At 34.8% G+C, this 20,808-nt stretch overlaps 2 protein-coding genes across 2 annotated transcripts; both read right to left on the bottom strand.

The window, feature by feature from the left end:
• Positions 1-480: 480 nt before the first annotated feature.
• Positions 481-13,219, bottom strand: LOC123309489. Its single transcript, XM_044892639.1, has 5 exons — positions 13,035-13,219; positions 11,282-11,971; positions 5,258-5,923; positions 2,200-2,259; positions 481-1,264 (listed from the first exon to the last, which is right to left on the bottom strand). Exons 1-5 carry the CDS (start codon positions 13,044-13,046, stop codon positions 590-592), a joined length of 2,103 nt encoding a protein of 700 aa, XP_044748574.1. The 5' UTR covers positions 13,047-13,219; the 3' UTR covers positions 481-589.
• A 3,688-nt stretch (positions 13,220-16,907) lies between these two features.
• On the bottom strand, positions 16,908-19,690 carry LOC123309488. The gene is made up of 2 exons (XM_044892638.1): positions 19,497-19,690; positions 16,908-17,504 (listed from the first exon to the last, which is right to left on the bottom strand). The coding sequence occupies exons 1-2, from the start codon at positions 19,506-19,508 to the stop codon at positions 16,935-16,937; spliced, it is 582 nt and encodes a 193-aa protein (XP_044748573.1). The 5' UTR covers positions 19,509-19,690; the 3' UTR covers positions 16,908-16,934.
• Positions 19,691-20,808: the final 1,118 nt, after the last annotated feature.

The following is a 20,808-nucleotide window of genomic DNA, read 5'->3' as shown; positions in this document are numbered from 1 at the left end:
CTTCCTTATCACTCTTACTACTGAAAACGATTAAAAAAATCACCATCAACCAATTTTGAATTTTAGTCGAAAAAAAAAATTTAATTGAAAGAACAGTTTTTTTCGAAAAATTCGGAAACCGTTGGAGATAAACAGCTGAAAATCGGGGTGAATTATTTTTGTGTAATGTCAAATCGATCCCCTGTGTTTAAATCGAAAAAGGCGCGGGGGCAGATTTTCCATATAAACCCGGCTATACCCTTTGGTTTGTATATAGGTACATACCTTGAACACACTGGTTTGGACTAACATATTAAAAAAAGTCAAAATAACAATGTTTCCAATGAATGAGTAGATATATCTAGAGATTTTTAGATTCAATGGTAATGAAGCGATTATTTTTTTAAATATTATTCATTTATATTCGCTGTAGAGTGTTGGTTGAACTAGCATGAAATCATAAATATTCAAGATTTTCAGTGTGTTGCAAAACAAATCGAGGATTTTAAGAAAATAATTTATTGTGTGAATAATAAATAAGAAGATGACATGTAGAAAAAGAAAAAATATCAACAGTTGTAGGAAATGATCCTAAATTATCAGTCATTTTTTAATGATGGAAGCTTCCAAAGTCGAAACCACCGTGACCGTAACTTCCACCGTAGTGTTCATCGAAGCTTCCGTGACCTTTGACGTAGATTGGAACCTTCTTCTCAACTACGACTGGAACTTTAACATGTACTGGGTATGGTTGATTTACTGTTACTGGGTATGGTTTTGGTACGGAGACTGGATAGGGTACTTTGACCGGAACCTTGACCTCAACCTTGACTGGGTATGGTACTGGCTTTTCTACAGTGTAAGGTACTGGCTTGTGTACAGTGACTGGGTATGGCTTAGGAACATGCACTGGGTATGGACGATCTACTGGTACAGGCACTTTCACTGTGTATGGTACTGGAACTTTCTTTTCTACGGTGTAAGGCACAGGGTGTGGTACTGGATAAGGGACTTTTTTGGTGATAGTAGTCACATGTTTGATGTCACCGTGGAAGTCGCTTCCTCCTCCATAGCTGCTTCCTCCTCCATAGCTGCTTCCCAAGTCCAATCCATGTCCGCTCAATTCAATGCCATGACTTCCTCCAAGATCGAACCCATGTCCACCACCGTAACCCAAGTCGAAGAGACCTCTTTTGTTTTGTTTCTTGTCAGAAGATTCCGCTGATTTAGTGTCTTCCTTCTTTTCGGCCAAAACCAAACCTGCTAATAACAGTACTGCTAGACCCTGTAAATAATGAAATGTAGAATGAACAATTTGAATGAAACGAGAAGAAAACCAACTATTTCATTTTTCAATTGATTCATGAAGAATTTATTCGCGAAATAAATTCGGTTTCGACAGTAAATTGTTTCAATCACGAAGGGAAATTCAAATCTTGGCATAGAAATTCACAAACCGTGGACAAGAATTGCATTGTTTGATAGCCGTAGAAAGTGTAAGAAACTTCAATATGATATGTTGATAGCTACTAGCATTAAATCTTGCTCACATGGGTTCGTAAATATTGATTCTTCGAAATCGCACTCGTTTAACAGAGTAGTGATGTAGTGAATTATTTTGAATTAAGGAAAGATCAAAATAATGATATACATATATGTTTCAACTATCAATATCACCTTAAAATCAATTTTCCAGTTATTATCAATAAAAAGCAATGATATGTTGATGTTCGAAATTAGTTCAGGAAAATAACAACCCTATGATACAAATATCAACCAATGTATGAAACGAATCGAATTATTAATAATTCTACTATTTTATTATTCTATTTACTGTTTATTTTGAAAATGAAGATTTATTCTGAAAGAAATGATTTAAACCGTCTCAAAAGTTGCCATTATGGGTAGGTATGAGCAAAAATTTTACACACTATCATTGAAACCAAAGAAAAAACAAATTCTGTGATTCATCGAGAGAGAAAACTTTGTTATTAAATAAACCTTGAATTATATCCTTGAAGGATTATAATAACAAAAAAATCTTCATCGAGATGAGTTTTTGTTTTCTTATTTTCCCACATTTTTTTTTGCGTATTCCTAGAAGCAGTTTGACCATTTATTCGTGATAAATTTTATATATTATACGATTTCAAACTAGCGCACTATCTCTCAACAACACATCGAAATCACACCGAAAATATCAGTTATTCTACTACTCACTTGAAGCTTCATATCTGTTGTGTTAACAATGACTGTTGATGGTACAGTATCATCATACAACTTTTATACTATGGACGGTTTACTTTCCGTCCTCCCTCCTTCCAGAAATTCACAATTCATACCCTATTAATTTGCAATATTTGTTAATCATTTGGGTAGATCACTGTTACTCGAAGTGGATACTCATTAATTAATTCATGTTGGTTAAGAATTTTTTGGTAAGTATGTTATTCTTCATGCAACATTCATTTAACTGAAAAAATGACCCCATCGTGGTATGTTATAATACAAATTGTTGGGGATTAACAGAACGACCGCTTTATTGTTGTCCACGTGCCTGCTCCATTCAATATTTTGATATTTAGATTTGGAAAACTAATAAAAAACAAGCAGAGAGGTCGTTCTCACTCTCAATGAAGAATAAAAATAAAGAAAAATATTGCAATTTTACTAACTTTAGAAAGAAAGATGGAAACCACTATCAGCGGATGCCAGGGCTGGATTTAGAGGTCTGGAGGCCCAGGGGCAATAGAGGAGTGGAGGCCTCTCTTCCCAAATTATTTTCCAAACACATCGAACAATTTTTTTTCAGTCCAGTTATTCAATAAACATATTATTGTGAAACCAAGAATATTTTTTCAGCATTTAAAAAGCATTATACAGGGCATTTCATTGGGAAACGGAAATACTCAACAGGCGGATAGGTGGCCCGAGAGCTATGTGAAGCAGGCACCCTCAAATCCGAATTTTGAAACAAAAATTTCAGGGTCGTTTGTCCATCGTAGGTCCACGTTTGTCCACCTTTTTTTTCATTTGTCCAGGTACTGTTCTAGAGATATAGAAAAAGAACATTTTTCTGTTCATTTTCTGAGCAGCACCTCCAAGTCGCAAAAACTCATTTTTGATGGTACAGATCGTTTGTCCAACGTAAGTCCACTTTAGACCACCAAATTTTTTAATTTATCCACCCACTGAACCATAGAAATCAATATTTGAAAATTTTGGAAAGTGTGTAGTTGGCACCACCAAATGAAAATTTTTAAACCAGAATTTCAGGGTCGTTTGTCCATCGTTTGAGAGATATGGAAAAATAAGTTTTTTCGGTTCATTTTCTGATCAGCTCAGCCACTTTTGTCCACCCAATTACTTCATTTGTCGACCCACAGAACTATGCAACTGTTCTGAGAATCTCATCCATCTAGGTGCAACCGTTCGGTCTTGACGAATTTTTAACTGAACCCATTTTTTCAGGATTTTCCGAAGGTCAGATTTCGATACCTTGATCTCTCAATAAAAGTTACACTAGATGAAAGTGTGATACATTTTCTGAAAGAGCAACTCTTCTAGTAATAAATCTGAGAATTTCATCGATCTCAGCGCAACCGTTCGATCTATACGAATTTTTAACTGAACCCATTTTTTCGGGATTTTTCGAAGGTCAGCTTTTGAGTCGTTTATTTTTCAATCAAAGTAACCTTAGATGGAAGTGTGATACAACTCTTTTAGTAATAAATCTGAGAATTTCATCCATCCACGGTGCAACCGTTCGTTCTTGACGAATTTCTGAACAGAAAATGCAGCGAAACAATTTCTTTTTTCATATCTCTCGAACAGTGCCTGGACAAATGAAAATAAAAGGTGGACAAACATGGACCCACGATGGACAAACGATCCTGAAATTTTGGTTCAAAAATTTTTGTTTGGGGGTGCCAACTTGACACTTCCAAAATTTTCAAAGATTGATTTTTATTTCTTAATAAACTTTTTAGGGTTCTGTGGGTGGACAAATGAAAAAAATTTGGTGGAAAAAAGTGGACTTACGTTGTACCATCCACAATAAGTTTTTGCGATTTTGGTGTTCTGCTCAGAAAATGAACCAAAATTTTTTTTCCGATATCTCTAAAACGGTGCCTGGACAAATGAAAAAAAAAAGGTTGCAAAAACGATCCTGAAATTTTTGTTTCAAAATTCGCATTTGGGGGTGCCAGCTTCACATAGCTGGCACAGAGGGGGTTCTGGGGATACCACAGTTATTGGCTCTTACTGTCTTCGTAGCTAACACACAGGATATTTTATGAATTTTGCTCGTTTCTTCCTGAGGCCATATCAGACGAACCACCCGGTATCTTTTCTTAATATTTGGCAAACGTATTTCTTATTCAATGGTCAAATGCATCATGCAATAACCGCAGATAAAGTTCAAGTCCAGTAAACAAAAAATTATGAGTCGTTTGAATCCTTGAAACAACACCCCGTAAATTGAAATTTGGAAAATCTGTTTCAATATTTGAAAAGACCACAAAAAAAAAGAAAGAGGAATGCAGGTGATGGCATTATTAGTTTTTCGAAAATAGACGAACGTAATGTGCCATTCATTTTCCTCTATCTCGATGGGTTAAAAAAATTGTTGTTCAGGTATCAACAATTTTGCCCACCTTGTACATTTTTAACTATCAATTAGTAATTTCAGAATAATAGCGGATTCAAAAATTCTAATAATTTATTAGCGTCTGCGCCAAAAGTTTTTGTTAATCCTGACCTGGATTTTTCTTGTGGTTAATAAGTGATTCATTAGAGCTTTGAATAACAAACATGTGTGCCAAATATGAAAAAAATGTACAAAGTGGTTCCCAGGAAGAAATGAACAAAGATCATGAAACACCTTGTCTCTCAGTTACAAGGACAGTGAGAGCCAATGAATGTGGTATATCTAGAACCAGCTCGATACCCTCTATTCGCTTTTTGAGTATTTCCGTTTTCCAATGAATAAGTACATCTGGAGATTTTTGGATTCAATGGAAATGAAGCAATTATAAAATAAACTAAAGAATAAATACTTATTCATTTAGAGTCGCTGTAGTGTTGTTTCGCCTAGCATGAAAAAATCGTCATAAATATTCAAGATCTTCAGCTGAAAAATGTGTTCTACAATAAATCGAGGATTTTAAGAAAATAATTTATTGTGTGAATAATAAATAAGAAGATGACATGTAGAAAAAGAAAAAATATCAACAGTTGTAGGAAATGATCCTAAATTATCAGTCATTTTTTAATGATGGAAGCTTCCAAAGTCGAAACCACCGTGACCGTAACTTCCACCGTAGTGTTCATCGAAGCTTCCGTGACCTTTGACGTAGATTGGAACCTTCTTCTCAACTACGACTGGAACTTTAACGTGTACTGGGTATGGTTGATTTACTGTTACTGGGTATGGTTTTGGTACGGAGACTGGATAGGGTACTTTGACCGGAACCTTGACCTCAACCTTGACTGGGTATGGTACTGGTTTTTCTACAGTGTAAGGTACTGGCTTGTGTACAGTGACTGGATATGGCTTAGGAACATGAACTGGGTATGGACGATCTACTGGTACAGGCACTTTCACTGTGTATGGTACTGGAACTTTCTTTTCTACGGTGTAAGGCACAGGGTGTGGTACTGGATAAGGGACTTTTTTGGTGATAGTAGTAACATGTTTGATGTCACCGTGGAAGTCGCTTCCTCCTCCATAGCTGCTTCCTCCTCCATAGCTGCTTCCCAAGTCCAATCCATGTCCACCCAATTCAATACCATGACTTCCTCCAAGATCGAACCCATGTCCACCACCGTAACCCAAGTCGAAGAGACCTCTTTTGTTTTGTTTCTTGTCAGAAGATTCCACTGATTTAGTTTCTTCCTTCTTTTCGGCCAAAACCAAACCTGCCAATAGCAGTACTGCTAGACCCTGTAAATAATTTAACAATTTGAATGAAACGAGAAGAAAACTAACTATTTTATTTAAATTTCAATCGATTCATGAAGAATTTATTCGCGAAATAACTTCGGTTTCGACAATAAATTGTTTCAATCACGAATGGAAATTCAAATCTTGGCTTAGAAATTCACAAACCGTGGACAAGAATTGCATTGTTTGTTAGCCGTAGAAAGTGTAAGAAACTTCAAGATGATATTGATTCTTCGAAATCGCACTCGTTTAACGGAGTAGTGATGTGGTGAATTATTTGGAATTAAGAAAAGATCAAAATAATGATATATATGTTTTAACCATCAATATCACCTTAAAATCAATTTTCTAAAAACAAAAAGCAATGATATGTTGATGTTCGAAATTAGTACAGGAAAATAACAACCCAATGATACAAATATCAACCAACAATATGAAACGAATCGAATTATTTATAATTCTACTACATTCTATTTACTGTTTATTTTGAAAATGGAGATTTATTTTGAAGGAAATGATGTAAACCGACTCAAAAGTCAGCCAATATGGGTAGGAATGAGCAACACTTCTTCACACTATCATTGCAACCAAAGAAAAAACAAAGGCTGCGATTCACCGAGAGAGAAAAGTTTGATATTTAGTAAACCTTGAATTATATCCTTGAAGGATTATAATAACAAAAAAATTTCCATCGAGATGGCTTTTTTGCTTTCTTATTTTCCAACATTTTTTTCGCGTATTCTTAAAAGCAGTTTGACCGTTTATTCGTGATAAATTTTATATATTATCAGATTTCAAATTAGCGCACTATTTCTCAACATCTCATCGAAATCACACCGAAAATATCACAGCTATTCTACTACTCACTTGAAGCTTCATATCTGTTGTGTTAACAATGACTGTTGATGGTACAGTATCATCATACAACTTTTATACTATGGCTGGTTTACTATCCGTCCTCCCTCCTTCCAGAAATTCACAATTCATACCCTATTAATTTGCAATATTTGTTAATCATTTGGGTAGATCAGTGTTTTACTCGAAGTAATTTTCAGCATTTAAAAAGCATTATACAGGGCGTTTCCTTGGGAAACGGAAATACTCAACAGGCGGATAGGTGGCCCGACAGCTATGTGAAGCTGGCACACCGAATGCGAATTTTTAAACAAACATTTCAGGGTCGTCTGTCCATCGTAGGTCCACGTTTGTCCACCTTTTTTTTCATTTGTCCAGGTACTGTTCTAGAGATATAGGAATAGAACTTTTTTCGGTTCATTTTCTGAGCGGCACCTCCAGATTGCAAAAATTCATTTTTTATGGTATAGATCGTTTTTCCAACGTAAGTCCACTTTTGTCTACCAAATTTTTTCATTTGTCCATCCACAGAACTATAGAAATCTTTGAAAATTTTGGAAAGTGTGAATTTTGCACCCCCAAATGAAAATTTTTGAACCAAAATTTCAGGGTCGTTTGTCCATCGTAGATCTATGATTGTCCACCTATTTTTTTCATTTGTCCAGGCACCGTTTGAGAGATATGGAAAAAAAAATTTCGGTGCAATTACTTCATTTGTCCACCCACAAAACCATGAAACTGATCTGAGAATCTCATCCATCTAGGAGCAACCGTTCAGTCTTGATGAATTTTTATCTGAATCCATTTTTTTCAGGATTTTTCGAAGGTCAGATTTCGAGTTGTTTATATCTCAATAATAGTAACATTAGATGAAAGTGTTGTACAGGGTGGGCACATTTCGATGTTTTAGTACTACAGCTTTTAAACCAGAGGAGATAAACAAAATCTGATACCTCACTCTCGTTCTCTTTTTCTGAGAAACTTTCAATAGTCAATTTTGGCCGCTTTCTTTTGTTTTCGAGTTATAAGCAAAAATTGAAAAAATGGCGATATCGAAATAAATTTATATCTCCGCTAATACTGATGATAGGGCTCTGAAAGTAAAACATTATACAGGCACTTTTTTGCTTAGGATCCAGTGGCGTGCTCGCCTTTTTAGCAGGATTCTCAATTGCGAAGCTATGACCCAAAGTTATGTTTTTTTAAATGGGAACACTAGATTTCTGTGCAATTTTTTGAAAGCTTTATTTTTACTGATTTCAAAAATATATAACATCATATGAAGGGTACAGAGAAAAAACCATCGATGTCAATTTTCCTTAGAGCTGAGAAAAACGCGTTTTGAACTTCAAAATCCGTTCATATTATTTGGAATATGACAAATTATATACTATTGTTCTCGAAATTCTTCGGAAAGCGATTTAACGTATGACTGAGCTAGTTTAGATGCCCGTTTCAATATACCATAAAATACTACTTTTCATTCTGAATTGAATGGTGTGTCTAACTCATTTTCGGACAAAAATTGACATCAATGGTTTTTTCCCTGTACCCTTCATATGGTTTGTATCTATATAAATAATGGAAAATGGTCAAAAACTTTTTTTCCCAATATTTCTATGGTTTCAACTTTTTACGAGCACAGAAAAATAGAGCTTCCTATAACAAGAGCGTCTCCTTCCGGCAATGTCATTTTTTCTATGCTCTTTTCCAATTTTCACAAAATTTGAATCAAGAGATATATTTCATAAATTTTTATAATAATGAAAGGACTAATAGAAGGAAACAATGCTAATCATACTATGCTATATTTTTCTAGGCTCATCAAAAGTTGAAACCATAGAAATATTGAGAAAAAAGGTTTTTGACCATTTTCTATTATTTATGTTGATAAAAATCATATGATGTTATATATTTTTGAAATCAGTAAAAATTAAGCTTTCAAGAAATTGAACACAAATCTAGTGTTCCCATTTAAAAAAACATAACTTTGGGTCCTAGCTTCGTTATTAAGAATCCTGCTAAGAAGGCGAGCACGCCACTGGATTCTACGTTAAAAAGTGCCTGTATAATGTTTTAATTTCAGAGCTCTGTCATCATTATTAGCGGAGATATGAATTAATTTCGATATCGCCATTTTTTCAATTTTTGCTTATAACTCGAAAACAAAAGAAAGTGGCTAAAAATGACTACTACTCTTGTTAGTTTTTCAGAAAAAGAGAACGAGAATGGGGTATCAGATTTTGTCTATCTTCTCTGGTTTAAGAACTGTAGTGCTAAAACATCGAAATTTGCCCACCATGTACATATGCTGAAAGAGCAACTCTTCTAGTAATAAATCTGAGAATTTCATCCATCTCGGCGCAACCGTTCGGTCTTGACGAATTTTTAACTGAACCCAGCTTTTTCGGTATTTTTCGAAGGTCAGATTTCGAGTCGTTTATCTCTCAATAAAAGAAACCGTAGATGAAAATGTGATACATATTCTGAAAGAACAGCTCTTCTAGTTATAAATTTGAGAATTTCATTGATCTCGGCGCAACCGTTCGGTCTTGACGAATTTTTAACTGAACCCAGCTTTCTCGGGATTTTTCGAAGGTCAGATTTCGAGTCGTTCATCTCTCAATAAATGTAACCGTAGGTGGAAATGTGATACATATTCTGAAAGAGAAACTCTTCTAGTGATAAATCTTGAAATTTCATTCATCTCAGTGCAACCGTTCGGTCTTGACGAATTTTTAACTGAATCCATTTTGTTCAGGATTTTTTGAAGGTCAGATTTCGAGTCGTTTATCCCTCAATAAAAGTAACCGTAAATGGAAATGTGATACATATTCTAAAATATTCTGAAAAAGTCACTCTTCTAGTAATAAATCTGAGAATTTCATCCATCTCGGCGCAACCGTTCGGCCTTGACGAATTTTTAACTGAACCTAGCTTTCTCGGTATTTTTCGAAGGTCAGATTTCGAGTTGTTTATCTCTCAATAAAAGTACCATTAGATGAAAGTGTGATACATATTCTAAAAGAGCAACTCTTCTAGTAATAAATCGGAGAATTTCATCCATCTCGGCACAACCGTTCGGTCTTGACGAATTTCTGCTCAGAAAATTCACCGAAACAATTTATTTTTCCATATCTCTCAAACAGTGCCTGGACAAATGAAAATAAAAGGTGGACAAAAATTTTCATTTGGTGGTGCCAACTTCACACATTCCAAAATTTTCAAAGATTTATTTCTATGGTTCTGTGGGTGGACAAATGAAAAAATTTGGTGGAAAAAAGTGGACTTAAGTTGAACAAACGATCTGTACCGTCCAAAATAAGTTTTTGCGATTTTGGGGTGCTGATCAGAATATGAACTAAAAATTTCTTTTCCGATATCTCTAAAACGGTGCCTGGACTGAAATTTTTGTTTCAAACTTCGCATTTGGGGGTGCCAGCTTCACATAGCTGGTACAGAGGGTATAACTGTGATACCACAGTTATTGGCTCTTACTGTCTTCCTAGCTAACACACAGGATATTTTATGAATTTTGCTCGTTTCTTCCTGAGGCCATATCAGACGAACCAACAGGTACATTTTCTTCATATTTGGCAAACGCATTTCTTATTCAAAGGTCAAATGCATCAAGCAATAACCGCTGGTAAAGTCCAAGCCCAGTTAACAAAAAATTATGAACCGTTTGAACCCTTGAAACAACACCCTGTAAATTTAAATTTGGAAAATCTGTTTCAATATTTGAAAAGACCACAAAAAAGAAGAAAGAGGAATGCAGTTGATAGCATTATTAGTTTTTCGAAAAAGATGAACGTAATGTGCCATTCATTTTCATCTATCTCGTTGGGTTAAAAAGTTGTAGTTCAGGTTTCAACAATTTTGCCCACCCTGTACATTTTTAACTATCTATTAGTAATTTCAGAATAATAGCGAATTCAAAAATTCTAATAATTTATTAGTGTCTGCGCCAAAATTTTTCGTTGATCCTGACTTGGATTTTTCTTGTGGTTAATAAGTGATTCATTAGAGCTTTGAATAACAAACATGTGTGCCAAGTATGAAGGAAATGTATAAAATGGTCCCCAGGAAAAAATGAACAAAATTCATAAAACACCTTGTATCTCAGTTACAAGGACCGTGAGAGCCAATAAATGTGGTATATCTAGAACCACCTCGGTACCCTCTATTCGCTTTTTGAGTATTTCCGTTTTCCAATGAATAAGTACATCTAGAGATTTTTGGATTCAATGGAAATGAAGCAATTATAAAATAAACTAATGAATAAAAACTTATTCATTTAGAGTCGATGTAGTGTTATTTCGCCTAGCATGAAAAAATCGTTATAAAAATTCAAGATCTTCAGCTGAAAATGTGTTCTACAATAAATCGAGGATTTCAAGAAAATAATTTATTGTGTGAATAATAAATAAGAAGATGACATGTAGAAAAAGAAAAAATATTAACAGTTGTAGGAAATGATCCTAAATTATCAGTCATTTTTTAATGATGGAAGCTTCCAAAGTCGAAACCACCGTGACCGTAACTTCCACCGTAGTGTTCATCGAAGCTTCCGTGACCTTTGACGTAGATTGGAACCTTCTTCTCAACTACGACTGGAACTTTAACATGTACTGGGTATGGTTGATTTACTGTTACTGGGTATGGTTTTGGTACGGAGACTGGATAGGGTACTTTGACCGGAACTTTGACCTCAACCTTGACTGGGTATGGTACTGGCTTTTCTACAGTGTAAGGTACTGGCTTGTGTACAGTGACTGGGTATGGCTTAGGAACATGCACTGGGTATGGACGATCTACTGGTACAGGCACTTTAACTGTGTATGGTACTGGAACTTTCTTTTCTACGGTGTAAGGCACAGGGTGTGGTACTGGATAAGGGACTTTTTTGGTGATAGTAGTAACATGTTTGATGTCACCGTGGAAGTCGCTTCCTCCTCCATAGCTGCTTCCTCCTCCAAAGCTGCTTCCTCCTCCATAGCTGCTTCCCAAGTCCAATCCATGTCCGCCTAATTCAATACCATGACTTCCTCCAAGATCGAATCCATGTCCACCACCGTAACCCAAGTCGAAGAGACCTCTTTTGTTTTGTTTCTTGTCGGAAGATTCAGCTGATTTAGTTTCTTCCTTCTTTTCGGCCAAAACCAAACCTGCTAATAGCAGTACTGCTAGACCCTGGAAGTAATGAAAAGTAGAATGAACAATTTGAATGAAACGAGAAGAAATGAAATAGTCATTTCAATTGATTCATGTAAAATTAATTCGTGAAATAAATTCGGTTTCGGCAGTAAATTGTTTCAATCACGAAGGAAAATTCAAATCTTGGCATAGAAATTCACAAACCGTTGACAAGAATTGCAATGTTTGATTGATTGAAGAGAAGTGTAAGAAACTTCAATATAATATGTAGATACTGGCATCAAATCTTGCTCACATAGGTTTGCTAATACTGATTTTTCGAAATCGCAATCCTTAAACAGAGTTGTGAATTATTTTTAAGTAAGAAAAGTTATTATTTTCAACCATCAATATAACCTTGAAATCAATTTTCTAGTTTGCAAAAAGCTTTATTCTACTTATGGATATCTGCTAGGAGAATATGAATGGATTCTAAACCTCAAAATTGTCTGCATACATCGTTTTTTATCGTACCTACTACATATGGAACTGCAGATCGTAGAGAAAATTTTAAGGATTTCGGAATTTTTGTTTCTACAGAATATACAGTTGTAGGGTACACGCTTAATTGTATCAAACTTTCCACTGAATTTACCATGATTACTCATGAACTCAAGAAATATTTTCAGTTTTCAACACTGTACACATAAAACTTTATGGAACTTTCTTCAGATCACTTTATTTAATTTTTCAGAGAAACGCTTTAAAAATGCTTATCAATAATTCAGAGTTAACTCAATGATTTTTTCAAAATTAAGTAGTTGTATTATTGAATTGCGACACATAAAATTGGCTGCGATTCCCCGAAAGAGAAAAGTTAATTACTTAGTAATCTTTAAATTATATCCTTGAAGGATCATAATAACAAGAAAATTTCTATCGAGATGGGTGTTTGCTCTCGTATTTTTCCACATTTTTTTCGCGTATTCCTTGAAGCAGTTTGACCGTTTATTCGTGATGAACTTTATATATTATTAGATTCCAAACTAGCGCACTATTTCTTAACATCTCATCGAAATCACACCGAAAATATCACAGCTATTCTACTACTACTACTCACTTGAAGCTTCATATCTGTTGTGTTAACAATGACTGTTGATGGTACAGTATCATCATACAACTTTTATACTATGGCTGGTTTACTTTCCGTCCTCCCTCCTTCCAGAAATTTACAATTGATACGCTTATGAATTTGCAATATGTGTTAATCATTTGGGTAGATCAGTGTTACTCGAAGTAGATACTCATTAATTAATTCATGTTGGTTAAGAATTTTTCGGTAGCAATTTTTTATGCAATATCCATTGAACTGAAGAAATGATCCTATCGTTGTATGTAACAAATTGTTGAGGATTAACAGAACGAGCTATGTATTGTTTTCCACGTTCCTACTCCATTCAATATTTTGATATTTGGATTTCGAAAACTAATAAGAAACAAATAGAGGTTTTTTCACTCTCAATGAAGAGAAAAATAATGCAATTTCACTACCTTTTGAAAAAAAGATGAAAACCACCATCAATGGCAGCCAGGGCTGGATTTAGAGTTCTGGAGGCTCTGGGGCAACGGGGCAGTGGAGATTCACAATATTTGGTCTATAGATCACTGTTTATTCACAATTCCAACATGAATTACCGTAGATGTGGGTGACTTGTTGAATTCAACTTGTCATATTTTAAGAACGTTGACCTATTTTTATCTGAAAGAGTGGTTTAAATATGCTCAATGACTAAGACTGTTGATTAGGATATATACAATGCTGCAAAGGGTGTAATTGTGCCAAGTTACAGGACTGTCTCAACAAGTCACCCGAATCTACCGTACGCAAAAATCTTAACTTATGGCCATTACCAACTTAAATTTTCCATAGCCACCCGAGATGTCAAGCATACTTGAATGGTCTATCTATAGCAATAAATCTCGAAATTTTATCGAGCTCGATGCAACCGTTATGGATGAATTTTTAACTGAGCCCATCTTTTTCGGGATTTTTCGATGGACAAATTTCGACACGCGTATCTCCCTGGAAATCATCGCATATCCAAACGTGAGACATATTCTAACCGTTTAACTCTTTCTATTGTCAGAAGCCCCTAGAATATTTGGGTGCGTTCTCATTTTTCAGTGGATCAAGATTATCTAGATCCATTTGTGTGGTATGAGGTATATTATTATTTTCTCTATAGCAGCAGTATGCCAACCGACACCAAGGAGCCAAGGAGCAGTCCGGACCATCAAAATAAGCCTAAAAATTGGAAAGGCCTCCAACACAGCACAATCCTTTCGTGAGATATCTTTGATAAGTGAAAATTCCTCTGGAGAGGAGTGTGGGAGCTCCTAGGATAAAGACTTTAGTCAAGTAAATATGAGGCATTCGAAATTGGCATAATCACAACAGTCGAAAGCCGAACCGGTAAGCATTACCTCATCAGGATTATTAAATTTTTTCATGATGAGTGTCAGTGGAATTGCTTCTCTACTTTACTTCCTGCTATTATTCGTTTAAAGTATAATTCATCTTGAATCATAAACCACTATTTGTTAGTAGAACACTATAGTATATCCAAATCCAAGAGGCCAGCAGTAAACATTGCAGCATGCAGTGATCACGCGTCAAGAACGTGATAACGCAGAGGTGTACTAATAAATTTAATTCCGAGAGCGTTATATTTTAAAACTTTTTGAGTGCTCCAGTTCCGCTGAAAAATATGTATGCTTATCTACGAGTCTCAGTAATGAACAATTAATCTAAAGTTCCCACTTTAATAAATACTATGTATATAAATGTGTACCAATATTTTTTTTGTAAAAGTGACTACCCCGTAGTGTCGTCAGAAGATGCAGAACTTTCCTCTAAGTTGACGATGACTGGTGTTATATCATTCATAATATTATCCAGTTTCCACATGTCTACCTCAACTTTTTGTTTGACATGTTTCACGCACTTTCTCCATCTTTCGGAAGTAACCCGTGAGAGACCCTCTTGAAAAAGATTTTGGACGTCAGCCGTTTTAAATGTGGTGTTTTTATCTGCCACAAAATTCTTGACATCGGCCCAAATCAATTCAATAGGGTTCAGTTCGCAGTGGTAGGGCGGTAATCTAAGTACAGTAATATTTTGGGCCTTTGCGGTCTCATCCACGATGTATTTTTCAAAGTTTTCTTTGTTCTGCCTGACTATCTGCAACAATTGTGCTTTTATGAGGTCAGAGATGAAATCAATATTTTTCTCCCTCAACCATTGTTGGATATCACTCTTTCTTAATTGTGAATTAGGAATTTTTTCCATTTTCCTTGAATGGTAAGGAGCATTATCTAAAACTACTATAGAATTTTCCTCCAATTTAGGAAGTATACCCTCGAACCACTTTTCGAAGGACTGACTTTTTGGATTGGAAAGTCCAAAGTCCTCCAGTTAAAAAACCAGTGTCACTGCCAATATGACACACTATAATTCTTTGTCCTTTGACTGGAAAAATATATTCACTTCATTTGAAAAAGAATGTTGAAATTGTTTTCCACCAAAAAGGTACTTACATCAAGTTTCACAAAACTTTGATTGCTCGATCAACGATTTGGCATTCGATTTCCCGAAGGAAATCATTGAAACTTTCATATTTCCGAATATATTGGAGGAGTAGCAGTTGAGAATCATTAAATGGGCGTGTATAGATAATTATTTGGTGCAAGAATGATATTCAGAATGCTTATGACAAACTTATCGACTGAAAACTAATTGACGTTCATTCGTCAATCGATCGTTGATTCTCTGATCAAGCTTTATGAAACCGAGGGTTAAACTCAAAATTCAAGACCTTACCAGACGGATTTTTTAATCCAGCAAGTAACGCTTTCCGAGAAGATGTAATTGTTTCATCGGTCCACACTTTGGGATTTAGTATGACCGGCATTTACCCAAGTTTCATCCAAGTAGTAAATCTTCCTGTTTTCATCACGGAAGGCCCTAATTTTCGTGAGATAGTTTCTTCTCCAACATTTAATGTGGTCACGGTCCATTAAAAAACTGTTGCGTTGGCGACGTCCATATTTGAAATTAAGTTTTTTCAATATTATAGAGAAGGTACTCTTCTTAAAATTTGGCAAGTTCGAGTCTTCATTAACTATTTTTAATACTTTCTCTATAGTCGGGTGTTCATTTCTGAAGAAAAACTCGCCGTATTACATTTTTATCGAAATCTGATAAGGACTCCCATTTGGTGGTCCGATTTTGATTTGTTGCCGGCTGTGATAGAACACCGGAATTTATGTATTCGGAAATAATTCTCCTAACACTTCGAGCTCCAATGCCAAGTCTCTCAGCAACTAGTTCTACGTCCTTTAAACACATTCCTGCATTTTGAATAATCTCAATTTTATAAGTATTCAAAATCATTTCTTTTATCTCGGCACTGAAGTGTCGTTTCAGACGTCTCTTCTTTGGAGGACTTAAGTCAACACGCGATTCCTCAGCAGTATCAGTACTTGACATTATCTTAAATGCTTGTAACTTGAATAACTTGCTACAAATATAAACCAATTTACGAAAGAAAAAGCAATGAATGACCTCTGCAGTTCTGCACAACAATTTGCATACAATCAATGAATCAAACGTAATGCGGTTATGCATTACTCCTATACCTGCAAACATGGCGTTCCTGAAGCTTTGACCAATAAGAGGAGTACCTCAAATAAGATCACGCGTTAGTCAGTTTGTTTACGCTGGCCTCTCGGATTTGGATAGACTATAGTTAACTTAATGCTTAAACATGGTTTAAGAAATTTAATCATTGTTTACTGAAACAGTGCAAACGTCCGTTTTTTCTTCATTATCTTCGATTCGATTTATTTTATTTCAAAACAAAAATGACACAGAAGAAAAATTTTGTATTGACTACGCATTAGATTACAAAAAATAACAAAAATATAAGAGACTATAAAAAATTCAGTCAATGCTCAGTTATCACAACCAACCACCCTGTCTGTGGCTTCCTCCGTTGGTACCAAATCCTCTGTGGTTTTTGTTCGAGACTGGTACTTGCTTCTCAACAATATAAGGAACTTTCACAGGCACTGTTACTTTTTTAACAATCGTTACAGGGTATGGTTTTGGCACAATAATTGGCACAGGTATTTTTATAGGAACCTTAATTGGTACTTTTACCGGGTATGGAATACGTTTAACAACCGGATAGGGTACATGTTTTACAATTGGCACAGGATAAGGTTTTGGAACATGCACTGGATATGGACGATCTACTGGAACATGTACTTTAACTGGATAAGGTACATGTACCATATTTTCGGTATGAGCGGGTATTTCCATGGTATCTTTTACTCCACTTTGAACATGGTGATTGTTTCCATAATTGCTCTGGGTGCTCATAGAAATCCCGCTTGGTTTAGAACCATAGCCACTTAGATTGAGACCACTAAATCCGAATCCAAAAATACCTCTCTTCTGCTGTTTGTTTTCAGCTGTTCCAAACGTCTCAGCCGAAAGCAATTTTACTAACATCAGTATCGTAAATCCCTACAAAATAAAACCAAGAATTAAAAAGGAGTTCTAATTTTGGCAGTGAAAGCATTCATTAGTTTTTTCATTCTATATAAAGAAGAACATTTTACTATGGCATAAGAAAATATTATCTATTTACCCAATTAGATTGCGCTGAAATGTTGTTATTTATCATTCCGGTGACAATAAGGTGCTCAAAATTTTTGAAATAGAAAGAAACATACGTACAACGGTGAGGACGAATATTTCGGTGAGTATGAGTTTTGTCTGCAAATGCAGAAACTGAAGCTTGTAACGAGAAGTCGAGGAAATCACAAAAAAGTTCATTTTATAGCGTTGAAAGAAATTTTATTTGAACATGTATTAATTTTCTTCTATTTCTTAGTCAAAGTGACGAACTGTGAATATCAAAAAGTGAAGCTGTTATATTCAATCTGGGAGGACTGTGCATCTTCTGAAATTCTTTAGGCGGGTTTTCACGCCCAGCCTCTGAAACAAAATCAATGAAAAAATTGATTTGCTCCTGCGTAAATTCTTGCACTAATTTGTCAGGAACAAATCAGATGGAACTTTGAAATGATAACTTTGTAATGTTTCGGAGTCTATATGAGACGAATTCTTGAAAAAGATTTATAAGAATGAGTTACGAAGTTTTACCAAAATTTCCATTATCAGTCAAAATTTTTTCCATCTGATTTGCTCCTGACAAATTGGTGCAAGAATTTACGCAGGAGCTAATCGATTATTTAATTGATTTTGTTTAAAAGACTGTGATTGAAAACCCTTAGGAATTTCAGTATTTTTACCTTAATCAGAGTCTCAAACACACTCAACAGCAAAAAAAAATGCTTACATGGTTATGAATTGGGCTGAAAGAAATAATTTTTCCATGGTTACAAGAACTGATTGCATATGAAGCAACCGAGTTTGTTGATAATCTTCTTTCTCAATAATTGGTGGTTTCTTCATCACAAGAGATGTTATTTGAATTCGTCCAAAATTAATTTTCATTATAGTAATTTAGAGCGATAAATATTAATTCGCATCATCACTAATATTTAGTTACATAAGTATTTTCAAACTAGGCAATTTGTAAACTTATTCTGTCCTTCTTCAGCAAATAGTATCGATTTTGGTAGAACATCTATCCGTCACAAATTTAGGGTAGCAATAATTATGGGGTTCAGGAATGTTTATACAGGGTGTGAATGAATAGTTGAATTTAATGAATTTAAGGGAATATTCTTTGTCAAATAATAGTGTGGCTCTTTCAAATATTTTTTTTTGAAGCAGCCCCTGCTTAGATACAGCCCCTAAAGGTGGTATCAAAAAAATAATTCTGAATTTTTTTCTTAAAAACCAGAAAATTGAGCAAACCTCTATGGGAGCGAGAAGGTGATAAGATTCTTTGTTCAAAATGAATCAAGCTATCAAAAATACATTTTTCCTTGGTATAATATAAATAGGGAAAAATGTTTCTTACGAATCAAATTTTAGGGATGACTTTTCCCACCCCATGCAATTACACCAAAATGGTATCTGAGCAAGGGCTGCTTCGAAAAAATTCATATGAAAGGGGTAGGTACACTATTTTTTGAAAAGGAATCATACCTTGAATTTTTTGCAACTGTGGGTATCGTTTTTGGTCTAAGAGAATTCAGGGATTTTTAAAACTTTTAGTAAATTTTAAAACAATTGGAAAGATACTTTATTTGAATAATCATTATTTGTAAGAAAATTATTGAACCGAATTTTCCGATACTACCAACTTTTTTTTCTGATAAAAACTTTGACAATGAATGAACGAATTTTTACATGCAGTTTTGTAATCTACTATAATCTGATAACTGGAGCTGTATGAAAAGCAAGAAGGGAGGTTTGCATTTCTTTAAAAACTGATTTCGACTTTTCATTAAATCATGTTTTGAAAGTCACTATGTGTGTATTGATTTCAATAATTATGTCACATGTTATTCACTACACATTTTCAATAAAAGTATCACTCACTTGCAGCTTCATGTTTGTGTGTTGACTGTTGATATCACAATTTCATCTTGATGTTTATATACTTCAAAATAATATGAGCGAATTCACAATAGGCAATCCTTCCCCTCTATTCGCATTGCAACGTCTATTATATTTCATTATTATGTTGCCGAAAATACCTATACGGATATCGATAATCGTTTAAGATGCAAGCATTTCCGTTCTGATTTCTTCATGAATTTGAAGACCGACAGACAACTCAAAATCAATTTGGGAATTAGCATGTGGGTATTTCTAGAGAAATCTATGAAAATTTGAAATAATTTCAGAATGCAAGAGGATAGCAGAGAGACACTGAAAATTTAACACGAAGGTTCATGGTTCCCAATTATTTACATTCAAAATCGAACTTTAGCAAAAGTATGCAATGAATATTTTTTTCCACTCTGATGATATATTGAGTATAAATTCTTGGTTAAAGGAACTTGAAGAAAAAGACCAACTTCCTTAGCAACGTCAACACACAATTGAAAGGATGACAGTTCAGAATGGAAATACATCTGAACAAAATGAAAAAATAGGAACCGGCCGCACAAACTGAATACATTATAAGAATATATTCTATTATAATTGTCTTATAATTAATTCTATTTTTTGTTTAGATATATTTCTCATTTTGAACTGTCATCCTTTCAATTGTGTTTATAAAAGACGATGTTTTTGTGAGGGGATATTTCAATAAAAATTATATTCACAGCCTGAAGGAGGCGGCAAAATCCACCGAACGTTGCTAAGGAAGCTGGTATTTTTCTTGGTGTTTCTTCAACCAAGAATTTATACTCGAGTTAACAACAGTAATTCTTGTCAGGTAATATTGAATACCTAATACATATGGATCCATCCTCAAGTACCGTGTGTTCATAGAGTCTCTTCCTGTTGTATTGTGGATGTCCAGTTTCTTACAGTGCAATTTTTTATGGCCTACATTTTCTAGATCAAAAGTTTAGTTTTAGTCAAAGTTTAATTAACAAGGTCGAGAAAGGTCACAAGAAGTCTAATCCGCCAAATTGTATGTTACTGCAAGTATTTTGAGTTTTATGCCCGGTTTTACAAAGCTTGCTCGGGAAGTAAGAGTTTGATTGACTGATCAAACTCGATTTGTTATCAATCAACAATCAGAGTCATGAGCATTCTTGAAAATATACATTGTTATCATTTTCAAACAGTCAGATTGAGAAAACCCCTCTGAAAAGTGTCAGATTAATGTGACAACACGTTTGCAATACCTTCATTAACCTTCTGTATGAAAATCCGACACGCTCGATATGTACAG

The sequence above is a fragment of the Coccinella septempunctata genome, chromosome 3 (genome assembly GCF_907165205.1).
Source record: "Coccinella septempunctata chromosome 3, icCocSept1.1, whole genome shotgun sequence".
Taxonomy (NCBI): Eukaryota; Metazoa; Arthropoda; class Insecta; order Coleoptera; family Coccinellidae; genus Coccinella; species Coccinella septempunctata.
This window is presented reverse-complemented; position numbering and strand designations above follow the sequence as displayed.

Bases quoted from the DNA above. Each gene is read 5' to 3' on its own strand.
- LOC123309489 (XM_044892639.1), bottom strand. The intron at 2,260-5,257 runs CATCATTAAAAA...ATAGTATAAAAG, and splicing joins GTTTCGACTTTGGAAGCTTC to TTGTATGATGATACTGTACC. The intron at 1,265-2,199 runs GTGAGTAGTAGA...CATTATTTACAG, and splicing joins CAACAGATATGAAGCTTCAA to GGTCTAGCAGTACTGTTATT.